Source organism: Gossypium arboreum, chromosome 3 (genome assembly GCF_025698485.1).
Source record: "Gossypium arboreum isolate Shixiya-1 chromosome 3, ASM2569848v2, whole genome shotgun sequence".
NCBI classification, from domain to species: domain Eukaryota; kingdom Viridiplantae; phylum Streptophyta; class Magnoliopsida; order Malvales; family Malvaceae; genus Gossypium; species Gossypium arboreum.
The window spans coordinates 118,459-139,098 of NC_069072.1; the positions used below are offsets into that span (position 1 = coordinate 118,459).

General features: G+C 36.7%; 3 protein-coding genes across 8 annotated transcripts; 2 read left to right on the plus strand and 1 right to left on the minus strand.

Moving 5' to 3' along the window:
- The first annotated feature begins 753 nt into the window (after nt 1–753).
- On the plus strand, nt 754–9,109 carry LOC108475900 (DNA damage-binding protein 1a). Its single transcript, XM_017777878.2, has 19 exons — nt 754–1,111; nt 1,317–1,365; nt 1,528–1,587; nt 1,678–1,769; nt 2,597–2,648; nt 2,779–2,841; nt 2,943–2,992; nt 3,404–3,479; nt 3,858–4,067; nt 4,179–4,285; nt 4,440–4,548; nt 5,070–5,270; nt 5,354–5,569; nt 5,773–5,883; nt 6,107–6,382; nt 6,644–6,918; nt 7,422–7,770; nt 7,863–8,147; nt 8,340–9,109. The coding sequence occupies exons 1-19, from the start codon at nt 1,008–1,010 to the stop codon at nt 8,919–8,921; spliced, it is 3,267 nt and encodes a 1,088-aa protein (XP_017633367.1). The 5' UTR covers nt 754–1,007; the 3' UTR covers nt 8,922–9,109.
- On the minus strand, nt 8,700–13,272 carry LOC108475902 (protein ALTERED PHOSPHATE STARVATION RESPONSE 1-like). 5 transcript variants are annotated; one of them, XM_017777879.2, is made up of 7 exons: nt 12,812–13,272; nt 12,374–12,426; nt 11,112–11,971; nt 10,775–10,956; nt 10,354–10,574; nt 9,925–10,252; nt 8,700–9,840 (listed from the first exon to the last, which is right to left on the minus strand). In XM_017777879.2, the coding sequence occupies exons 3-7, from the start codon at nt 11,869–11,871 to the stop codon at nt 9,403–9,405; spliced, it is 1,929 nt and encodes a 642-aa protein (XP_017633368.1). In that variant the 5' UTR covers nt 11,872–11,971; nt 12,374–12,426; nt 12,812–13,272; the 3' UTR covers nt 8,700–9,402. The 5 variants fall into 5 exon arrangements, with proteins under 5 accessions (XP_017633368.1, XP_052881277.1, XP_017633369.1 ...); XM_053025317.1 differs by having other exon boundaries at nt 12,717–12,847; XM_017777880.2 differs by lacking the exon at nt 12,374–12,426.
- An 854-nt stretch (nt 13,273–14,126) lies between these two features.
- Nucleotides 14,127–20,640, plus strand: LOC108475587 (cation-chloride cotransporter 1-like). 2 transcript variants are annotated; one of them, XM_017777569.2, is made up of 14 exons: nt 14,127–14,216; nt 14,557–14,755; nt 14,862–15,005; nt 15,226–15,304; nt 15,991–16,082; nt 16,428–16,542; nt 16,738–16,838; nt 17,029–17,090; nt 17,252–17,476; nt 17,724–17,838; nt 18,260–18,454; nt 18,584–18,984; nt 19,134–19,295; nt 19,403–20,640. In XM_017777569.2, exons 2-14 carry the CDS (start codon nt 14,601–14,603, stop codon nt 20,485–20,487), a joined length of 2,931 nt encoding a protein of 976 aa, XP_017633058.1. In that variant the 5' UTR covers nt 14,127–14,216; nt 14,557–14,600; the 3' UTR covers nt 20,488–20,640. The 2 variants fall into 2 exon arrangements, with proteins under 2 accessions (XP_017633058.1, XP_052882123.1); XM_053026163.1 differs by lacking the exons at nt 14,127–14,216; nt 17,252–17,476 and having other exon boundaries at nt 14,427–14,755.

Below are 20,640 nucleotides of genomic sequence, written 5' to 3' on the forward strand. Positions count from 1 at the left end.
TTGTAAGCCGAACTAAGAGAGAAAGAACCAGAGGGAGAATATATGGTAAGTCAGGAGAAAAAGGAAGTGGGGTGGCTTTTGAAATATTACCTATCATAACATGTAGTTCAAAGGAAATGGAATTTGGGTCAAGGAGAAAAGATTTGGCATCTAATTTCTCTTCATTAAAATTACGAGGACACTCAATAAGTGACTTAGTGGACCGAGACCCATCCAATTGTTCGACCAGCAGATGTTGTTCAAACCGGAATTTGAATGAAAGTTACTATTTTAAAAAAACCAAGTTAAGCTAATTTGTTATTAAATGAGTTTATCAATTGAATTGGATTAATTTTAGGTTGGTTTAATGTACAATATTAATGTGATGCATAGTTGCTTGAGTTTAATTCAAAAAATTGAATTTTAAATTTTACCAAAAATGCTTATATTTGTAAATGAATAACAAAAATTTATATAAGATAAATTATATTATTTTAAAAAATTAAAAAATTATTTAAAATTTAAGTATATTTCTTTATGACCATTATATATTCTTGATAAATTTTTAAATATATATATATAAGGCTTAATAGTTAAATTATACTATAATATATAGAATTTAAAAATGATAAATTTGAAAATAGAGGTGATTGAATTCTAACTTTAAATATTAAAATTCGATAATATCTTAAATGGGGTTAATAATTTTACTTAAACCCACTTTTAATACTAAATGTTTTTTGTTTAAATTCTGTTATGGGCCTTGGGGCTTTGCGTCTAAAGTGGCCCTACTAACTATCCTTTACATGGAGCCCCTAAACCATTAAGCTCCAACATTAACACCAGAAGCAGCGAGCCCTCCGCACCAGAACCTGAAAGAAGAATCGCTAAGCTTAAGCTTCGCTTCGCAACACCTCCATTAGGGAAATAAAAGAAAGAACCACACTCTCAAAAAAAGAAAAAAACTGCTGCTATACTCTTACTCTTCTTAGGGCTTCGCCTAAAGGCAGAGATCTGAAGGTAAAAAAATGAGTACGTGGAACTACGTCGTAACCGCACACAAACCTACCAACGTCACCCACTCCTGCGTCGGCAACTTCACCAGCCCTCAGGAGCTCAATCTCATCGTTGCGTACGTCCTTTTTTTTTTTTTGCTTCAATTTCTGTTTCCTTACCCTATTTTTGAACTTTAGATTTTGTTCTTTCGACTTTGTTGTTTTCCGACAATATAAGAGCTAGGTCTTTAATGGTGTGGAACGAATTCTTTTTCTTGTTTTATTGATTGATTAATGATGAGGGGTTTAATCTTTTTTACTCTGATTACTTTCTAATTGCAGGAAATGTACTCGTATTGAAATTCATTTGCTTACTGCTCAAGGATTACAGGTCTCTATCTTAATTTCTGGTGTTTTTTTGGTGGTTGAAATATGAAATATAATGTGAATATGATTAAGCTTTTTCTATTTTTTTCCTCTTTTAAGTTTAGAAATTGTTTTTCTTTATTTTAATTTTCTGTTTAAAGAAATTGATTAATTTCATTCGTAACAGCCTATGTTGGACGTGCCAATATACGGGAGAATTGCGACTCTTGAACTTTTCCGTCCACATGTGAGTAAAAATATGTTTATGACTATTAACATTTTTTCGCTGCGATTTGATTACCTGCGATTTAATATATGTTATGCATTTTTGGTTCAGGGTGAAGCACAGGATTTTCTGTTTATTGCAACAGAAAGATACAAATTTTGTGTCCTTCAATGGGATTCCGAGACATCAGAGCTTATTACAAGGTCTAAATGAAAATATATCTTTTTTTACTTACTGTTTTCATATGCAGCTCATGCTTCAGCTTGTTAGGCTTGACTCTTGCATACTTTGTTTGTGTGATCACTTATGATGTTTTCTCCTGTAATATCTGTTTATTGCTAGAGGCTATTCTCCTCCTTGAGATTTTCTTTTAATTACTGTTTTCTATTAGTTTGATGAGTTTTAAATTTTTATATAGTATTATCTGCCTCTTCTTAGATGTTATTATCTTTTGTAAGATTTTCACAAGCTACTCCCCCCTGAGTTTCGGCACAATTTCACTTTTTTCTGGCATTTGCAAACTGCATCACATCTGTTTGATGAAGTTAGAGAGAAGTCTCCTTTGCATTATGTTTGAAGCTACGTTGCCTGGACTTTCCATTTTTGATGAAGTACTCGTGTCCGACACAAGGATATGGGGATATGACTTTCAGGGATCCTTCAAATACATGGAAATGCTTAGAAAAAAACTAACCATACCTGTTTTGGGTACATACCTGTTCGACACTCACACCCGAGTCCGAGTAACATAGGTTTGAAGCAGTGGGAAGCTTTATCCCGTCCTCCTATGTGATTCTTGTTAAACTAATATCTCTGTGTAAAATGAGAACCACATGTTGGAGTAAAACAGTTTCCTATACTTTTGTTGCATGGATTGTATTTTGTGCTTGTTCGTTTGTTCACATTCTCGTCTAAGTGTTCTTTTGTTGATTCAATTTGGGCCATGATGATGGCTATACATTATGGGTTGTGTTTCTGATTTTATTTGAGCAAAATTCTTGGAGCTAAGACCATATGCTCTTGCCTGCAGAGCTATGGGGGATGTTTCAGATCGTATTGGTCGACCAACAGACAATGGACAGGTAATTGTTGTGCATTTGAACCGATTTCTTCTGTGGGTAAAAACTTTTTTGAACAATGCGAAGTTCTTTAACTTGTTTTACATTGGGAAAAATGTCATTGATTCCTTTTCTTTCTTTCAATTTTATGCAGATTGGCATAATTGATCCTGATTGTAGGTTAATTGGGCTTCATCTATATGATGGGTTGTTTAAGGTATGCACACTTGATGCAGCAAATTCCAAACATATATATTTTGCTGTGTACCATTCTCATTCCTGAAAATGGTTTTACATCATGTTTTGTTGTTCCCTTAGGTTATTCCTTTTGATAACAAAGGGCAACTTAAAGAAGCATTTAATATAAGGTATTCTTCTTCATATTCTTTTCTTTTTCTTTCCTCCTGCCATTCTGATCATTAGATTGTTCTTTTTGAGTGACGACATTGGTTATGATCCTAACCAAGAGTGAATAAAAGATGCTGAATGAACCATGTCTCTGTTACCACTTGAAATTTAATTTTCCTATGTACTGCTTCATATTTGTTGCAATGAACTCTTTCTCAGAGATTAGTTATCAAAGTAGTTCAAATTAGGTTTGGTTGCGGCCTATGTTTTAGTATAGATCTGATTTTATTATTTTTTTGTATCTCCCCTTTTGACGATTTCAATAAATATTTTAACTAATCAAAACAAGGTCATGTTTAATTAAATGAGCATCAGATATTGCTTTAATGCATCCTTGTTATTACGTTCTTATAGTGGCTAGTTTTTTTCAGGCTTGAGGAACTTCAAGTATTGGATATCAAGTTTCTCTATGGTTGCTCAAAGCCTACAATTGTAGTTCTATACCAGGTCTCAATTTTCTTTCTAATGCATGCGTTTATTCTGTACTTGTGGTATTTCTATCTCTTGATTGTATTTTGTATGTTTAGGCTAAAACATTAAACTTTGTCGGTATTGCCATGAGCAAATACATGGGAGTAATCTAACCTTACCTCAAATCCTAAAAGGAGATAGTCATAAAAGCTGCTTGAACTTTACATTTGGGAAAATTTGGTTTGGTTTCTGGCATGTGAAAGCTCCAGTCAGTAGGATAGTGTCATTTTATCTAGCTGTATTTGTTGGTAATGGTTATCTTACATTTATTTCATGTAATGTATTTTAGTGTAAACAACAGACGCACTAATATGGTTGTTTGTTGCCTTTTTTTGTGTGTGTTCTTACCCACAGGATAATAAAGATGCGCGCCATGTTAAAACATATGAGGTGGCTTTAAAGGAGAAGGACTTTGTTGAGGGACCATGGGCCCAAAACAATCTTGACAACGGAGCCGATTTGCTCATACCTGTACCCCCACCTCTCTGTGGTGTCCTTATTGTTGGGGAAGAGACAATTGTCTATTGCAGTGCCAATGCATTCAAAGCAATTCCAATCAGACCTGTAAGTCACTTATCAAGTTACTGTTAAACTTTTACCATTTCTCTAAGGATCTTCGGCGGTTTGGACTTGTAGATTTGACACTTTCTTCCTGACATTCATGTGTACTTCTAGTCAATTACAAAAGCCTATGGAAGAGTTGATGCTGATGGATCGAGGTATTTGCTTGGCGATCATGCTGGCCTTCTTCACCTGCTTGTCATAACCCATGAGAAAGAGAAGTGAGTGAACTTCCGTTGTTCTTTTTCAAATGCCTACTGTTGAACATTAGGAAAATTTTTTATTAAAAAGCTATATCAAAGCTAGGTTTGGGTTCGTGGCAGTGTGCATTATTGGGACCCTCCGAAGATTATGTTATTCATGTGCATCTTGCAGGGTCACTGGACTCAAGATCGAACTCTTGGGAGAAACATCTATTGCATCTACAATATCTTATCTTGATAACGCAGTTGTCTTTATTGGTTCAAGTTATGGTGATTCACAGGTATGGCAGACCAATCTAATTTATTCATTATTTGCTATTTAACTATAATCTTATTGTGAAATATTACTAAAATAATTTTTGAGGGAAGAGATAACAAGTTGATCATTACATGGAGGCTCTACTCTAAAATTTCAAGTATTTGAGGAAATTACAAACTTGAGGTATTTACGGGGTTATGACTCATGTTTAACTACATGTCGTCTGCTCCTCCTTTAAGAAAACTCCTGAACAAAATAGAGAGAGAAAACCCTTCACTCTCTTTTAAATCTACTCTTCTATTTTTTCTCATCCATGCCAGTAGTGGTTCCTTTCAATCAAGGAACACTTCCAATGGCCCTAAGGATGTTTTTGCAATGTTGGCTACTTTTACGCTGCACCTGCTTGGTATGATTCAGATGTAAGTGAAGTTTACTTGCTTTTAAATATTTAGTGACAAGGCTGCTTGACTCATGCTTTTTAGCTTGATATCATTATAATACTATGTCATAATGTGTCTTCATTCTGTTATCGTACCAACGCAGCTGATAAAGCTAAATCTACAACCTGATGCAAAAGGTTCTTATGTGGAAGTTTTGGAAAGGTTTGTCAATCTGGGGCCTATTGTTGACTTTTGTGTGGTCGACCTTGAGAGACAAGGGCAGGGTCAAGTTGTTACTTGCTCTGGAGCTTACAAAGATGGTTCTCTTCGTGTAGTTCGGAATGGAATAGGAATTAATGAACAGGTCTCTCTTGTGTTATGAAATTTCTTCACAGTTTACCATTTTATATCCACATAAGTCACATGTTATATTTATGCATATGTTAGGCATCAGTAGAACTTCAAGGTATCAAAGGAATGTGGTCATTGAGATCCTCAACAGATGATCCATTTGACACCTTTCTGGTTGTTAGTTTTATCAGCGAGACACGCATTTTGGCAATGAATCTTGAGGATGAGTTGGAAGAAACAGAGATTGAGGGATTTAATTCTCAAGTGCAGACTTTGTTCTGCCATGATGCTGTTTACAATCAGCTTGTACAGGTGAGAGTTCTTTTTGAGTTCTATATTAGCATCTATATAATCTACCCTTTTATTTTAGTTTTAACTGTTCTTTAAATACTGTTTTATGGGATGATCACTGGGTTATATAATTTGTCCAGTTGATTTAGAGGACGAGCAGGCAGCATGTTTTTGACAAATGCATATTATATGTCCTTCATTTCAGCTGATGTGTACCGTGGCAGGTTACGTCTAGCTCTGTAAGGCTTGTGAGTTCAACATCTAGAGAGCTACGCAATGAATGGCATGCTCCATCTGGGTATTCGGTCAATGTTGCCACTGCCAATGCTACCCAGGTACCTTTTTCCAATCTCTTTATAAAATTTTGTGACTGGGTTTCTAGTTAGTATGTAGGTGTGGAAACGATTTTGTAATGATAAATTATTGTCCTTTATTGAGCTGGTTTTTGCAATGGAAGTATTAGGCTTGATGTAAGTCTTCTCTTGCCTTGATACCCTTAACAAAAACCTCTTGTAAAAGGTACTTCTTGTGTAAGTCTTTGAATTGTTTGTATTACAGGTTTTACTAGCAACAGGAGGGGGCCATTTGGTTTATTTGGAAATTGGTGATGGCACATTAACAGAAGTCAAACATGCTCAGTTGGAGTATGAAATCTCATGTCTTGACATTAATCCAATTGGTGAGAACTCTAACTACAGTCATCTGGCTGCTGTTGGAATGTGGACGGATATAAGTGTGAGGATATTTTCGCTCCCTGAACTGAATCTCATCACAAAGGAGCAATTGGGAGGAGAGATTATTCCTAGATCTGTTCTTCTTTGCTCTTTTGAAGGGGTACGAGTTTACTTGCTACTTCTTCTGCTTGAATCTTATCATGTTGACATATTTTGCATCTCTTTTGATGTGTGATATTGCCAAGTTTTATGATATTTGCCTAGCTGCAAGGAATACATTAATTATCTCAAACTGATCCCTAAGAGCACTGCCATTAAGACTTTTGAGCTTGTAGAGCCATGCTATTTGTCATTTAGCTTTCTTGTGTTACTGTTTTCCTATACCTATGCGTGAAGTTCTGTTTGTTTGTCCCTTTTGCAGACCTCTTACTTGTTATGCGCCCTTGGTGACGGTCATCTCTTGAATTTTCAAGTGAACATGACTAATGGTGAATTAACAGATAGAAAAAAGGTTTCTCTTGGGACTCAACCCATAACGCTTCGTACTTTCTCCTCCAAGAATACCACCCATGTATTTGCCTCTTCAGATAGGCCAACTGTCATTTATAGTAGTAACAAGAAGTTACTCTATAGCAATGTCAATTTGAAGGAAGTCGGTCACATGTGCCCTTTTAACTCTGCTGCTTTTCCAGACAGGTTTGCTCCCCCTATTCCTTTACTGAGAACTGTTTTCTAACTTGAAAGGAAAATATTTCTCACTCCTCGTATTGGTTTATATAAAGTTGTTTATTCCTAGACAAGTCATTTAACCTGTAATTCTCAAGGTCCAAACTTGCATGCAAAATTTTGTTTTGCTTCAGTGCATATTAAAAAGGCTAACAGGCTAAAATATTCCATTAATCTGAAATTTTGATGCTGAGAAGTGGGTAAAATGACATTGCTTGATTTTCTCAATCACTTCTAGTAATGAGGTAAATTTATCTCTGATCATGTTCGGGGCCTTATTTATAGATCATATATTCATATGCATTATTTTCTGATTCTGCAATTCATTGACATATTAATATTAATTCCTGTCTGAGTGAACCTCCTTGCATTAGATTCCATTGTTTTGTTATAGAAGTGCCTATTTGGTTTTTGCTTTCTAACTTAAATATATACTTGGGTTAAGAGTTCTCATTACTGTTTCTTTTTGCCAGCCTCGCAATTGCAAAAGAAGGTGAACTTACTATAGGCACGATTGATGATATTCAGAAGCTTCATATCCGCACTATCCCACTTGGGGAGCATGCACGTCGCATCTGCCATCAAGAACAGTCTCGGACCTTCGCAATATGTTGTTTGAAAAACCAGTCTAGTGCTGACGAATCTGAAATGCATTTTATTCGCCTGTTAGATGATCAAACCTTGGAATGTATCTCGACTTACCCTCTTGATACTTTTGAGTATGGTTGCTCCATTCTTAGCTGTTCATTCTCAGATGACACTAATGTATATTACTGTGTTGGGACTGCATATGTTTTGCCAGAAGAAAATGAGCCCACTAAGGTGCCATTTCTTTCTATATATATATATTTTTTAATCAATTGAAAGCCTTCATATAAGAACTTTCTAAATTCCAATTTTCGCTTTCTTCCCAGGGCCGTATACTGGTTTTTATTGTTGAAGATGGGAAGTTACAGCTTATTGCTGAAAAGGAAACTAAGGGAGCCGTTTACTCTTTAAATGCTTTCAATGGCAAACTCCTAGCTGCTATTAATCAAAAAATTCAACTATATAAGTGGATGCTTCGAGAGGATGGCTCCCGTGAAATACAAACTGAATGTGGACATCATGGCCACATACTTGCTCTCTACGTGAAAACTCGTGGGGATTTTATTGTTGTTGGTGATTTGATGAAATCAATTTCATTGTTAATCTACAAGGTAAGTTATCTGCATTCTGAAACACGAAGTTAAGCTTCACTTGCATATTTAAATCCTATCATACATATTATTGTTGTTTGAGGGCATATCTTGGTTTCATAGCCAGTGATTTTGATTCCAAACTGCGCTTGTTTTCTATGTAGCTACTTCTCTTCTTGCTAATTGGTTCAAGGTTATCTCTTTTTATTGCAGCATGAGGAAGGTGCGATAGAGGAACGAGCCCGTGACTACAATGCAAACTGGATGTCGGCAGTTGAAATTCTTGATGATGATACTTATTTAGGTGCTGAAAACAACTTCAATCTGTTCACTGTTCGGAAGAACAGTGAAGGTGCCACTGATGAGGAACGGGGCCGTCTTGAGGTGATTGGTGAGTATCACCTTGGGGAATTTGTGAATAGGTTCCGTCATGGTTCCCTTGTGATGCGGTTGCCAGATTCGGAAGTGGGCCAGATTCAAACCGTTATTTTTGGCACAGTCAATGGTGCAATTGGCGTGATTGCTTCACTTCCGCATGATCAGTATGTGTTTCTGGAGAAGCTGCAATCGAACTTAAGGAAGGTGATAAAGGGCGTGGGAGGGTTGAGCCATGAACAATGGAGGTCATTCAACAATGAGAAGAGAACTGCAGAAGCCAAAAACTTTTTGGACGGAGACTTGATCGAATCATTCCTTGATCTGAGCCGTGGGAAAATGGAGGAAGTTTCTAAAGGAATGGGAGTTTCTGTGGAGGAGCTGTCCAAGAGAGTGGAGGAACTGACGAGGTTGCATTGAGTCGATGATGCGTTTTTTTATGTTTACTTTTGCTGCTATATTTAACATTTTGTTATTCTTTGTTTGGACGGTCGGTATTGTCATGGACTGGACGGATGGTATGTATATGTATGGATTATAATTTTATTCTCGCGTTTTGTCTTGGTGTTTATATAACATTTCGTATTATATGTAGTAGCATTTACAAATGAGGTTTTGGTTTGTGATGGGTGGTAGGATTGAATTCTTAGAAATCAAGGTGTTTATAATAACATGGGAGTTTTCCTTCACTTTTTTCGGGTTATAGTTGCAGTGCTATCGGTGACGTTGCATGCTGAAATTTATATATCCACTAAAACTTCATCAATTAAATGTGCATCTATATATATGCAACGAAAAACCTTGTAGTCTTTGTTTCCTTTACAGCTTAGATATCAAGTGTTTGACAGTTTCCGGCAAAAATAAAGAGTCATTTCATACAAATTTCACAGTTCAGTCAAATTTAGTTTGCTGAGTTCTCTGATACCTCATTACGAGGGATTTCTGGCTGAGCATGGCCATGGATGGCCTCAAAGATCTGAACAGAAGCTTTCGAGAACTTCATTAAAGCCTGAAATGCACAAGGCAGGCTAGTTTTTAGATTGTTTAAAGTCATGGTCTTGTTTACTTGGACTAAGTTGAGATGTTTGCCCTTCTCCATGTCAACTCGCTTTTCCAAGGCTTCGATTTTGGCGCACTTCAACGATAAAGGATGCTTGGGGCTCAGATCGGCCGCTACACTTCCCTCAACCTTTTTCTTTAACTCACTCAGTGACGTCAACTCCTTCTGCAACCTTTCCTGAAGCTTATCAGATTTCCTTTGCTGGCTGTGTTCTGCTGCCTGATGTTGGATTATCGCTCGGATGGCTAACAAAAAACTCTGAATTGCCTCTGAAGCTGCCTGCAACCACAGTGGATTAGTAAGACATCAAAATAGTAGCATAGAAGACTGCATGTGCTATCCCTAATAGTTATATAGATTTACTTTATCAGGTAATTTTTCAAAACTGCGCTGCCATTCTCCACAGAGCTTACGAACTGCAGATGCACGACGACTCTGGTGGTTGTCATCCACAAGGCAATCAGTAAGTTGGATCCATTTGCAGAGTGTTCCGACATACTCTTGCTGAGATTTCATGAGCTTACAGAAGCTGTAATACCAGAAAGAAACCTCAGTTTCAAGCTGATCTGTAGCTTGACGATGGGAGTCGGTGGTCAGGTCAATGCTTATATCAGTCACATGATTCAACTGCTGTGAAATAAGGTGCTGAACTCGATGACATTTGTACATCATTTTCCACATCTCCATCAGCCTGTAATAAAGAAGATTAGACAATTTGAGTAAATTCTATCCTATATAACCCATGATTCAATCCTCCCATGTTGATAATGTAGCAATGTGACCAAAATTTACCCGGATATTAATGTCTCCAGCTGGGGGTAAAGTTCCTCATCGATGATCTCCAATATAGACGAACAGGACGTGCTTATTGAATTTTGCAGGTGTCTTAGGACATTCTCCAGATTCTCAACGCTTGATTGGATCTTCTCTGTCTTGCTCCGGTCATGGTTTTCGTCTTGCTTTTGCAGCAACATCAATTTCCTTTCACGCTCCAATTTGGTGGTTTCTTCCTCCTACAAAAGTTTTATCCATGAGAACAAATGGACTTATACAGAACCAGAAATGGAAATATAAACTGAGGCAAAGACTAATCATAAAATAGTCATCACACACACACAACCGGTGTAGACATTGACAAAATTCTGAAGCTACCATAAAAAATGCATACGCAATAAATACATAATGGAACAACCAGGCTAAGTATCACTCTTACCTTCACTTCCTTATAAAGCTTCTGCTCTGCAGCATATAGCTTGTCAAGAGTACTGCAATGAGCTCCAGGCTTGCACGGTTCATTAGATCCACATTGAACAGCATCTCTTGCAAACTGGAGAGACTTAGAAGACCAACTCCACGACAATGCACTAAAAACCTTTGCAGAATTGCTACTCTTCCCTGTAGTACGGACATGTTTGGAGTATCAGGCAGAATGCAGGATATTTGATGCTCAAGTATAAGATCAAACAATTCAATGAAATTTACTGTCAGGCCTGAACTAATGTGCTTGCAATTGCATCATCTAGTAATAAATTGTGAAAAGCTTTGCTTACTTTTGTTTTCTTTGAGTTTCGATGGATGAGAATTGTCCCCTATATTTTTGTCTGTAAAAACAGCTATTGCTTTCCCACCAGCTGATGCTTCCAAAAAGTAATCATCTAACTCCTTTACGATTTCCTCCAAGCTCTTATTTTTCTTCCATACCACCATGGTCACATCGCTAGAAGCTTTATCATTCAAGCTCGTCGATGATGAGTTATCGTCAATAATTTCCCCAGGCTGAGACTTCTCAGGGAGAGTACTTATGTTAGTGTTTTCACCAATCTCCTCTCCCTGACCTTCATCCTCAACTGATTCTACGATTTCAGACTGTTTTGGATGATAGGGAGGTGAAGTAGACTCAAAAAGACCCCAATCGTTCCATGGCGAGCTTGTACTACGAGCCGGCAGGGTAGAACAATCATCCTGGTTAATCTCCATGCTATCTTCTTGGTCAACTTCTCCTTTACCATTGTCACCACCGGCTTTCCTTGACTCAGGGCTAAAAGAAGGTGGCGGTGGAGGAGAAGGAGGCAAGGGGGAAGGAGGAGAGGGAGGCAATCTAAGAGCATATGAGGTATTTTCAAGTTCCAATGAGTCTGACTCAGTAAACTGCTTAAGAGTTACACCAGTGTTCTTCAATGCCCTCAGATAAGCCAACTGTGCATCAGCAAATTCTCCTCTATATCCCACCAATTGCTTCATAAGCTTCTTTCTATCCTTACAAGCCTGTACCCTTCCTTCCTTATCAATCCTTGAAGCAACACAGCCCATTTTTCAATCAAGAATCACAATCTATTTGCGCTTTCTCTAATTTAACCTAAACTTAAATACACCACAACAAAACCAAAACTCACTCTACCATAAATGCTGCCTACAATGTTGAAATAAGAAAAAAAAAAGCAGGTAAGTTCCCAGAAAATTTCTAGTTCTATTAATCTAAAACAACAATAGAAAAAGCTCTTTACAACCCAAACTCGCAATTCTCAATGACCACAGATATAACTCTACAACCACAAATTGAACAAAAAAGAGCAGCAGAAGAAATACTCAATGAGGAATGGTTTCAATCAAATGATTTAGTTCCCTCGGCTAAAATAATACTCATTAAGGACTTTTCAACGGCCCCCATAGAAGGGGCAAGAAAAAAACACTAGCAAACAAGAATAATGAACTGGTTTCTTTGTATACCATCATATCATCCACCTAGCATTCTCAACCAAAATGCTTATCTTTATGACCAAAGATCAAAACTTCGAAAAAAATAACACCATACCAGAAGGAAGCCAGCTTCAACAATCTACTTAGGCATAATAGCTCAAACTAAAGCTGCAATAAAACAATAAGGAAAAATATTTTACGACCAAAGAAAAAGGGGGTGGAATAATATTTAAAAGGAAGCAAAAATAGGACAAAAAAGCAAAGTATTTTTTTTATTATCTTTTTTGTTGGAAAACTAAAAAAAAAAAAAAAAAGGAGAGCAAAAGGAACCAATATATTAGTACTACTGAAACAATGATCTTTTTGGGTCTGGGTTTGCAAACGTCAAAACTAAAAACAAAAGTGAAATGAGAGCAAAAAGAAAAAAAAAAGAAAAGCTTGAAGATTATGATAATAACCACTTAAAGCAACTATCTTTCAAAGAGAAATGAAGATAAAGGCCATGAGGGAGGTGACGCATTCATATATATATTTAACTTAAGCAACAAAGCACCTCATAAAAACCCAGCTTTTATTAAACCCAGCTTTTATTTTTCTTTCTTTTTTATCTTCGTGTCTGGTACGCTACTGCTTTATCTAGAACACAAAGCCCTTTCCACGCTAGCCATGAGTGCTTGCCTATGAATAATATGATGACTATTTATAACTTTTTTCAAAAAAGTCAAAAACAAATAAAATGGTCCACCTCACTAGCTGACTGCTCTACATTATATTTACAGTCCAGTCCAATCTGATGACTATTTAACATATATTGTACCCTTCTCCTTACTTTTCTTCTTCTTCTACTGCTACTTCCTCGTTAAGTATCTGCCAACATCTGGTTTGTTAAGTAAAATAGTTAATATCTTATCTTAAACGGATCTAATTTCTAAACTAAACTAAACTGAAGTAAAGGTAAGCTTTTAGGCATTTTTAAAGAAAAAGAAGCAAAGCTTATCTTTTGTTAAAAAAAAGACCTTTTCTTTTGGACACTAAATACTAATGATAGTGATCTGTCTTGTGAGAGATTCATAAATCCCTTTAGGCAGTTGGCTTTTTCTCATGTTCTCCCCCACTTTTGAACCCCTTTTTCCTCTCATTCTCTACCCATTTATACACTTTTTTTTTTTTTGGTTTCACAAGCACATGCACCAACAACTTTTCAATTCGGTGACAATGCAAAGTATAATATATTATCAACTGTTCGTTGCTATGTGCACTCAACATTCCATTTGGAGAATAAGAATGCTGTAATATCTCCGCTTTGAATTTTGTGCCAAAGAGTTTTACTTATAACTCTAAATTTATTTCAAACTTGGTTTAATATAAAACAGCACCGAGTATATATAATTGGACAAATTTTTAATATAGAGATTACTAGTTAAAATAGATAAATTATTCTATCAGTCACGCTTAAATTTTAATAGTATAAATTAATAAAATTTTATCAAAAAATTAATATGATTTTTAAACTAAAAAATAGTTTACTCAATTTTTATTAAAAAGATAAAATAAAATCTAATTTTAATATAAAAATTTGTGCCAAAGCCCAACATTCCTTTGTTCTCATTCACATGCAATAAGATACAATAAAAATTCATCAACGATTATAGGAAATTGCTTTCTCAAATTGCAACACATGAATAAGACTGAAGATATAGGAAATTCATCCGCATAATCCTTTTCTTTCTCCCTCTAATTCTGATCGTAAAAGGAAAATAACTGTTTAACTCAGATTAACATCAGTTATAACATTTTTTTCGCAAAGGATATTAATAATCCTCTTTATGAAAACTATAATATAAAAATTAATTCAAATTTCATTGGCTGCTTTTTGTAGGAATAAAAGTGCCATGCAAAGCCAGCGTCCGCAGTGGACAGATAAGTGTTTGACGGGCGTGCTAGTTTACGTGAATATTGTACGTGACTTAATAATAGATTATGTATTTTCTTTTATAAACTTTGCTTTATAACATGAAAATTTGTAATTTGTAAACGTATATTTTGTTATTTATTTTCAGCAAGAAAAAAAAAACCCTATGAAATGTCTCCGTTCCCATTTATTTATGTATTTATTTATTCATAGTGTTATTATTAAATAAATAAATAAATAAATAAAATCCAATTTCATGATCTGTGGCTGCATGCATTGCCCTCTGCCTCCATTTCTTTTCCCTCGCTTTCCTTCCCTCTTCTCTCCGTCATTTGCTAATTTGGCATTTCTTTTCGTTTCGTTTCGTTTTTGGATCTGAATACAAGAGAATAAGATCGATATTTTAGTTGGTAACAAAATTTATTCCAAAATGAACACCGATGATTTAGAAGGAGGCGAAGACGATGGCTATAATGCACAAGGCAACCGTAAATACAGCCCCGTCGGGGCACAGGATCGCGCCGTTCTCGAGATGGCCTCCATGGATCCTGGATCTTCTGCCACCGCTTCCCAATCTCCTATCAGGTTATCCACGGCCTCCGCTCTCCTTCTCCTTTTCATGCGGTTGTTTTTTTTTTCGGTTATCATATTCGATGATTGTGTAATGTAAATGCGTATAATACATTGTCAGGAAAGTAAGAGCTCGAACGCAAGGGAGAATGGATTCCGATGGAAAGACTCCTGATGTTGTTGGTGGAGACAATGGTCCTCACAGGGAACATAAGTTGGAATTGTTCGGTTTTGATTCTCTTGTCAATATTCTTGGTCTCAAAAGGTACGTGGTTTTGTTTTCATTAATGCTTACTCTTGCTCTTCTTCTTTTTTAACTTCAATGATTAGAACTTAGGGGATGAATGTTAGTAAATTGATTATTTAATATCTCTAAGAGTAACAACTGAATAATTTGTGGTGCCTGGACAATTTTCCCTCACGCTTTGTTTTCTATTTTCTTTTTAAATTTGTGATTATTACCAGCTTTTGACTTGTTTTTTCAGTATGACACAAGAGCAAGTTCTTGCACCTTCTAGCCCCAGAGATAATGAAGTTGTTTCCATCACCGGTGGGGATCCAACGGTAAGCTGTGTTTTTACATTAGCATGATTACTTACACTAGTACCAGCTTGCATTATTTGGCAATCTTTTATCATTGTAGATGTTTGGTTTTTTCTTACTAATTGTTCTACCAACTGTAGTTTCAATGAATAATATTCTTTGCATGAACACTTTTGGGAACAGCTTCATTCGGGAACAGTCTCGTTGGGAATAACTCTACCTTGGGAATAACCTTGAAAGGTTGGTAGGATTTTTAGGTTGTTCCACTTTTGAGAAGCCTTAAAGAGCATGGCTTGGAGGCTCAGATTCAGATACTGTTTAGAAGTTCACTTCATAATCTTTCTTTGGAATACAAGTGCTTCCTTATTTCTTCATTGAATGAATGGTACACTTGCGCCTAAAACCTTTCTTGCCGAAATGTTTGAAATTCTGTTGACGGTGTATTGGGAAATTAATCTATGTGGATGTTGAACAAAGGAAGTGATAATTTCCTTGAATTAGTCCTGCCTGTCAAGTATGTCCAAATAAGTTGAAATATTGACAAGCATTGAGAAATTTATTAATGTGCAAGTATGCAACAGTTTTTCTTTGAATTGCTATTAACCATATTGTTCTTTCGCTTCTCCTTCTCTTTCTTAATGAAACATAGCAGTCTGTACTTTACTGCCTTCTCATGCCGTTCCATGTTCTGTGCATACATCATGCAGCCCTCTGGTGTCAAAATGGGTACAATGATGGGGGTGTTTGTCCCATGCTTACAAAGTATTTTGGGGATTATCTACTATATCCGCTTTTCTTGGTAAGTTCCTTTTCTCTGATGTTAATATTTTAACTTACACAGCTCCATTTTCATCTCAGTATGTATGTGCATGAAAATGTAACTGTTTTTAATTGTTGGTGCTGTTTTTGAATTGGAAGCTGAGCTTCTTCTTGATAATTTGAATTTTACAAGACTTTGTTGTGCTATATTGGATATTTGTATTACAGGCTTGTTATGGGCCTTCAATTTTAGAAGGATTGGATTGTGCTTTCTGTCAAGATAAAAGGAATCAATTATGACTTGCATCATTGAATAGTAATATATGTATTAAAATAAGTAGATTTTGTAATTTCAGTTGCTAAGGTTCATTTATGAGAAATGCAGGATAATTGGCATGGGAGGCATTGCGGATTCACTGCTGTTGGTATCGCTTTGTGGTCTGTGTACTTTCTTGACAGGATTATCATTGAGTGCTATTGCTACTAATGGTGCCATGAAGGTACACATTATTTATAATTATATATCCTTCACGATCAGTTTTCAGTTGACATGTGACTCTGATATCATAGTCATTTTGATGCCTTAAGGGAATGGTTTAATTTTGAGTAAAATTCGTGTTGCTACCTTGATTGAGATTCTTTCCTTATATAACTATGTGGCGGTATTTAGCGGCTTTCTCATCAATTACTGCTAGGGTGGTGGTCCATATTATCTCATTGGTCGAGCACTTGGTCCTGAGGTTGGAGTTAGCATTGGATTATGTTTCTTCCTTGGCAACGCGGTTGCAGCAGCTCTGTAAGTGTATCTTCCGGTCCTTTCTTCTATTTTTTTAATACTATTCTGTGCATAGCTCAAGGACATAATATAATGGAATTGCTCAGCATGAATTCTGCTTTCTTGATAGCATAAAATTTCAAGTATTTAACAACATTTTCTACTCATGCTAGTACTTGTATCTTATATGTTCTTTTGGTTGCGGTTGTAGTTATGTGTTGGGAGCTGTAGAAACATTTCTGAAAGCTCTCCCTTCTGCTGGGTTTTTTACTGGTAATGATTGATTGCTATCGACAGAAAATGACATTTTTTTTTATCTTTATAATATTTTTTTTCCCTTTTCTAATTTATTGATTACTTTTAAAGATTGCGAGGCTATGCTAAAAAGAATCTAGTTCCAATTCATTTTTAATATCCTCCTGCTTGCACTGCAGAAACCAGTACAAAGGTGAATGGCTCCTTATCGAAACCAATACAGACTATAAGTACACATGACTTACAAATTTATGGGCTTGTTGTGACTGTCATCCTATGCATTATTGTGTTTGGTGGGGTGAAAATGATTAATCGGGTTGCCCCTGTCTTCCTTATACCTGTTTTGTTGTCAGTACTTTGCATATTTATCGGGATTTTTATGGCGAAGAAGGATGATCCTGATAGTGAGTTTCTTCTTCATAATCATTTTGCCCTCTCTCTCTCTCTCTCACACACACACACTCTCTCTTACATATCAGAGAATTACCAGTGGAGGTGATTCCTCAAGTATGAATACAACAGTGGCATATTGCTTGGTGCAAGCCATACGCCATTGCTCAAAATCAATCTGAATCCCCCTTGTTGAGTGTTCATGTTTTTCTTGTCATTATGTATTTGTGAAACATGTTATTTTGGTTATTTTTGATACAGCTGGAATTACGGGCTTGAGTGCGGACAGCTTTAAGGATAACTGGGATTCAATGTATCAGAATACTAACAGTGATGGGATCCCTGATCGTGATGGAAAGGTGTACTGGAACTTCAAGTAAGAATCTTCAAGGTTCATAGGATTTTAGTTACTAGAGTGAAATTTTCTTGTGCTGTGAAGTTGTACATGATCAAAGAATCTTCTTTGTACCAACCTGTTGTTGATCCTAAAGATGATATAGCAGTATAGCTCAAATAAGTGCACAGTCACCTACTTGTATTGAAAAACTTGTTTAATAATGGAGGTCTAGATGAGAACAGATCCCAAGTATAATTGGTAGTCATGCTGCTGGTCCAAAAGAATAAAACAAGTTAATCTCTCCCTCTACCTTTCTAATTATCCAAGAAAAAGCAGGAAAAAGTTGTTTCCAACTGTCAAGTTTTGATATGTGATATCCACATACTTTTCTTAAATCTGATGAAAACGATGATTTTCTCTGCTGAAGTTTCTAAATCCTTCTGTTTATATGCTTCTTCAGTGCATTGGTCGGTCTCTTTTTCCCAGCTGTAACTGGAATCATGGCAGGTTCAAATCGATCAGCTTCGCTTAAAGATACTCAGCGTTCAATCCCCATTGGAACATTGTCAGCCACACTGGTCACTACTCTTCTCTATTTAGTTTCTGTCTTCCTTTTTGGAGCTGTTGCCAACAGAGAAAAGCTTTTGACTGACAGGTACAAATTTTCCAGTCTCACGTTAACATTCTCCATGGATTCAGCTTGCTATGTTTTCATTGTTCATTCTTTTTTCAAGAATTTATGTTTTAGAGATATTATTCTAATGCTAAACTACATTTGGTGCAGGCTACTTACTGCTACCATAGCTTGGCCTTTCCCAGTTCTCATTCGTGTTGGAATTATTCTTTCAACTTTAGGTGCAGCTCTTCAAAGCTTGACTGGTGCCCCTCGCCTTCTTGCAGCAATAGCCAATGATGATATTCTTCCTGTTCTCAATTGCTTCAGAGTTGCAGATACCAGTGAGCCTCACATAGCTACACTCTTTACTACGGTTATCTGTATGGGATGTGTTGTTATTGGGAATCTGGATCTTATCACACCAACTGTAACTATGTTTTTCCTTCTATGTTATTCGGGTGTGAACTTGTCTTGCTTCCTTTTGGATCTTTTAGATGCACCTAGTTGGCGTCCTAGGTGGAAATTTCACCATTGGCTCCTGTCTCTACTTGGAGCATTACTTTGTGTAGGTATGTTTCATTATATATAGTGCATTGTTGGTTTTAACATTGTGTCCCATTTAGTTGAGAAATTCCTGTATATTAGCATGCAAATTTTGCACTGTATTTAATTGGAGGCCAATTCTCACAGCTGTTCTGTTTGCTTTTGTTTATTGCAGTGATAATGTTCTTGATTTCATGGCTATTCACTGTTGTTTCTCTAGCCCTTGCCAGCCTTATATATTATTATGTGAGCATTAAAGGAAAAGCTGGGGACTGGGGGGACGGTTTCAAAAGTGCATACTTTCAACTAGCCCTTCGTAGCCTTAGATCTCTGGGAGGTACTGTAATATCTGTGTGTATATGCATGTTCCACTTCTATTTTGTTCATATAGTCATGACTATGCCTCTTGTTTTCCTGTATTGGACCCTTTGTTTTGTTTTGCAGCAAAGCAAGTTCATCCAAAGAACTGGTATCCCATTCCTCTCATATTCTGCCGGCCTTGGGGTAAGCTGCCAGAAAATGTACCTTGCCATCCAAAACTTGCTGATTTTGCCAACTGTATGAAGAAGAAAGGCCGTGGAATGTCCATTTTTGTAAACATTCTAGATGGAGACTATCATGAATGTGCTGAAGATGCCAAAGAAGCCTGCAAACAGCTTGATACCTACATTAACTACAAGAACTGTGAAGGTGTTGCAGAAATAGTCGTAGCGACCAATATGACTGAAGGCTTCCGTGGAATTGTGCAGACCATGGGTCTTGGCAACCTCAAGCCCAATATCGTAGTTGTGCGGTACCCGGAAATATGGCGTCGCGAGAACTTAAAAGAAATCCCAACCAGATTTGTTGGTATAATTAATGACTGTATTGTAGCAAACAAGGCAGTTGTCATTGTCAAAGGCCTCGATGAATGGCCAAATGAGTATCAAAGGCAATACGGTAGCATCGATCTGTATTGGATTGTAAGAGATGGTGGTCTCATGCTTCTTCTGTCACAACTTCTTCTTACGAAAGAGAGCTTTGAGAGCTGTAAGATTCAGGTCTTCTGCATTGCGGAGGAAGATTCAGATGCAGAGTGCCTCAAGGCTGACGTGAAGAAGTTCCTATACGATCTTCGGTTGCAAGCCGAAGTGATTGTTATAACGATCAAGTCATGGGATGTAGAGGGTGGATCTCAGCAAGATGACTCAATAGAAGCATTCAATGATGCTCGGAAACGGGTAGCTAGTTACTTGGCAGAACTAAAGGAAGCAGCAAAAAGAGAAGGAACCCCATTGATGGCTGATGGAAAGGCTGTAGTTGTGGATGAGCAACAAGTGGAGAAGTTTCTGTATACAACTCTGAAGCTGAATACGACAATATTAAGATATTCTAGAATGGCAGCAGTGGTGCTTGTAAGCTTACCACCACCTCCCATCAACCACCCAGCCTACTGCTACATGGAGTATATGGATTTGTTGGTAGGAAATGTGCAGAGGCTTTTAATGGTAAGAGGATATCGCAGAGATGTTGTAACTCTATTCACTTAGTTTTCCCCAGGATTATATATATTTATATCATCAGTGTAATTTGTGTTTACTGTTCATATAGGTGCTTTTTACCCTTCTTTCTTGTAGTCAAAAAAGTGTTACATAACGTTCCTTCTCTTAATCCATTCTATTTCTATTTCCTATTGACGACAA

Excerpts from the sequence above, each read along its gene's own strand:
- LOC108475587 (XM_017777569.2), top strand. The coding sequence starts at position 14,601 with ATGAACACCGATGATTTAGAAGGAGGCGAAGACGATGGCTATAATGCA. Across the intron at positions 16,083-16,427 it reads TACTATATCCGCTTTTCTTG|GATAATTGGCATGGGAGGCA; the intron begins GTAAGTTCCTTT and ends TGAGAAATGCAG. Across the intron at positions 16,543-16,737 it reads CTACTAATGGTGCCATGAAG|GGTGGTGGTCCATATTATCT; the intron begins GTACACATTATT and ends AATTACTGCTAG.
- LOC108475900 (XM_017777878.2), top strand. The coding sequence starts at position 1,008 with ATGAGTACGTGGAACTACGTCGTAACCGCACACAAACCTACCAACGTC. Across the intron at positions 4,549-5,069 it reads CAAGTTATGGTGATTCACAG|CTGATAAAGCTAAATCTACA; the intron begins GTATGGCAGACC and ends GTACCAACGCAG. Across the intron at positions 6,383-6,643 it reads TTCTTTGCTCTTTTGAAGGG|ACCTCTTACTTGTTATGCGC; the intron begins GTACGAGTTTAC and ends TCCCTTTTGCAG.
- LOC108475902 (XM_017777880.2), bottom strand. The coding sequence starts at position 11,871 with ATGGGCTGTGTTGCTTCAAGGATTGATAAGGAAGGAAGGGTACAGGCT. Across the intron at positions 10,575-10,774 it reads AGCTTTATAAGGAAGTGAAG|GAGGAAGAAACCACCAAATT; the intron begins GTAAGAGTGATA and ends AAACTTTTGTAG. Across the intron at positions 10,253-10,353 it reads CTGGAGACATTAATATCCGG|GCTGATGGAGATGTGGAAAA; the intron begins GTAAATTTTGGT and ends TCTTTATTACAG.